Genomic DNA, 2,942 nt, shown 5'->3' on the forward strand with positions numbered 1-2,942 from the left:
ATAGAAAATTTTGTCCAAATTTTATTTCTATAGAAAATTTTGTCAAAAGTTTATTTCTATAGAAAATTTTGTAAAAGTTTTATTTCTATAGAAAATTTTGTCAAAAGTTTATTTCTATAGAAAATTTTGTAAAAGTTTTATTTCTATAGAAAATTTTGTCAACATTTTATTTCTATAGAAAATTTTGTTGCAAATTTATTTCTATAGGAAATTTTGCCAAAATTTTATTTCTATAGAAAATTTTGTCAAAATTTCATTGCTATAGGAATTTGATTTCTATATGAAATTTTGTAAAAATGTATTTCTATAGAAAATTATGTCAAAATTTTATTTCTATAGAAAATTTTGTCAAAATTTTATTTCTATAGATAATTTTGTTAATTTTTTTTCTATAGATAATTTTGTCAAAATTTTATTTCAATAGATAATTTTGTTAATTTTTTTTTTCTATAGATAATTTTGTCAAAATTTTATTTCTATAGAAATTTTGTTAATTTTTTCCTATAGATAATTTTGTGAAAATTTTATTTCTATAGAAAATTTTGTCAAAATTTTATTTCTATAGAAAATTTTGTCAAAATTTTATTTCTATCGAAAATTTTGTCAAAATTCTATTTCTATAGAAAATTTTGTCAAAAAATTTTTTCTATAAAAAATTTTGTCAAAATTTTATTTCTGTAGAAAATTTTGTCCAAATTTTATTTCTATAGAAAATTTTGTCAAAAGTTTATTTCTATAGAAAATTTTGTAAAAGTTTTATTTCTATAGAAAATTTTGTCAAAAGTTTATTTCTATAGAAAATTTTGTAAAAGTTTTATTTCTATAGAAAATTTTGTCAAAATTTTATTTCTATAGAAAATTTTGTCAAAATTTTATTTGTAAAGAAAATTTTGTCAAAATTTTATTTCTATACAAAATTTTATTTCTATAAAAAATTTTGTCAAAATTTTATTTCTGTAGAAAATTTTGTCCAAATTTTATTTCTATAGAAAATTTTGTCAAAAGTTTATTTCTATAGAAAATTTTGTAAAAGTTTTATTTCTATAGAAAATTTTGTCAAAAGTTTATTTCTATAGAAAATTTTGTAAAAGTTTTATTTCTATAGAAAATTTTGTTGAAATTTTATTTCTATAGAAAATTTTGTCAAAATTTTACTTCTATAGAAACTTTTGTCAAAATTTTATTTCTATACAAAATTTTATTTCTATAGAAAATTTTGTCAAAATTTTATTTCTATAGAAAATTTTGTCCAAATTTTATTTCTGTAGAAAATTTTCTCCAAATTTTATTTCTATCGAAAATTTTGTCCAAATTTTATTTTATAGAAAATTTTGTCAAAATTACATTTCTATAGAAAGTTTGTCAAAATTTCATTTTTATACACTAAAAAAAGTTCATTTAGATCCAAAGCTATGACCTTCCCTTAAGGATTTTAGTATTGATTCCGAGCCAAAGAGCCATATTTTTTTAAAATAAAGATCTCATTTATGGAATTTACAAAAGATGCTAAATCCATTTCTACTGGAATTCGAATTTGGAATAATTCCGAAGACCAAGCACACAAAATCCAAATTTAAAAGAGAATTGTGTTTGAAAAGTATTCTTGCTTGAATTATCCGCTTTTTGGCTCGGAATCAATACCAAAATCATTTTAGTAAAGACGAGGCCGGGCTCACTTTTTTTCAGTGTGGACGTGCAAACTAAATGAGTAAGTTTTGTGACTTTAAATATTTTTCTCCAATCACAATGGTTCATGGAATTTATTCATAATGACAATATTAACAAAAGTGATTAAATTTTAATAAAATAAATTTGCCATTGTTTTATTCCAAACAATGGAAATAAATTTTGCTGTAAATTTGCAAATTTTATAGCTAAATATGAAATAATTATTTTCTAATTATAACTAACAAAGAAGGCAGCTAAAATTAAATCAAATAAATAGGTATCACAGCATATTGAGATTCTTAGTTTTACATTACAAAGAATACAATAAACATCCTAAGAGAAACGAGGAAAAAAATGAAAGTTTTACATATTTTTGGAATAATTTTCTATGTATTATGCTGTACTACAGTAAAGGTAAATAAAACCAAGTGAAATTTTGTATCACTAATTCCGAAGGATTTTTTTTGTCTCTAGGCCATTTCTGAAAAGGAGGTCGACAATTTAATAAAAATTTGCCAACAGGAAGTACCCTCAACTAAGGAAGAAATACAAAATTTTCTTAAAAGCAATATGGATCCTGCAAATGCTACCGATTCGATTAAATGCCATAGTAAATGTGTTTTAGAGAAACAAGGGGTCTTCTCACGAGGTGTCTTCGATGAAAAAGCATTTCTGAAATTAGCTGAAAATAGTACCATTTCAGAAAAACGCAAAAACGAAATAATGAAAGTGATTGAGGAGTGCAAAATTCAGCGAGGAACTGATGACTGTGAAACAGCTTTCAAGATTACCATGTGTCTACAATCAAAAAATGATTTAATTGACGATTAGGAAAAGCTCTTTTGCGTTTTTTTGTTGGCTTAGTGATACAAAAGTGTTAAGTCAGAGAAGACAAGTAAATAAATTATGCCAGTTATATATTTGAAGTTATTCATGATATCAGCCTTATAAAATTGGGATGAAGTTTATATCTCCCATACCCAATAACACAAAAAATAAGAACAGCGTTAGATTTATCCACAATGAAGTTAATAAAATCTCTTTCATAACTTTAAACCAGAAAAACAACTCTCGCATACATTCTTTTAATTTAGTTTAATACCGACATAAATGTCAGATCGGACTGTCGGGAAACTGTTTGGAGAAAAGCTTTCTTATATACACAAAAAATGTTTTTCTGATTAATTCAAGAAATTTGATTATTCCTATTAATTTTTTAATTGAAATGTCTTCAATCACAGAAATTATAGTATCAATTACAAAATCAGTTGAAA

At 22.9% G+C, this 2,942-nt stretch overlaps 1 protein-coding gene across 1 annotated transcript; it reads left to right on the forward strand.

Annotated features, from left to right (window-relative positions):
* The first annotated feature begins 1,934 nt into the window (after positions 1 to 1,934).
* Positions 1,935 to 2,736, forward strand: LOC142239222 (general odorant-binding protein 56h-like). Its single transcript, XM_075310995.1, has 2 exons — positions 1,935 to 2,082; positions 2,143 to 2,736. Exons 1-2 carry the CDS (start codon positions 2,023 to 2,025, stop codon positions 2,497 to 2,499), a joined length of 417 nt encoding a protein of 138 aa, XP_075167110.1. The 5' UTR covers positions 1,935 to 2,022; the 3' UTR covers positions 2,500 to 2,736.
* The last annotated feature ends 206 nt before the right edge of the window (positions 2,737 to 2,942 follow it).

This window comes from Haematobia irritans, chromosome 5 (genome assembly GCF_050003625.1).
Source record: "Haematobia irritans isolate KBUSLIRL chromosome 5, ASM5000362v1, whole genome shotgun sequence".
Classification (NCBI taxonomy): Eukaryota; Metazoa; Arthropoda; class Insecta; order Diptera; family Muscidae; genus Haematobia; species Haematobia irritans.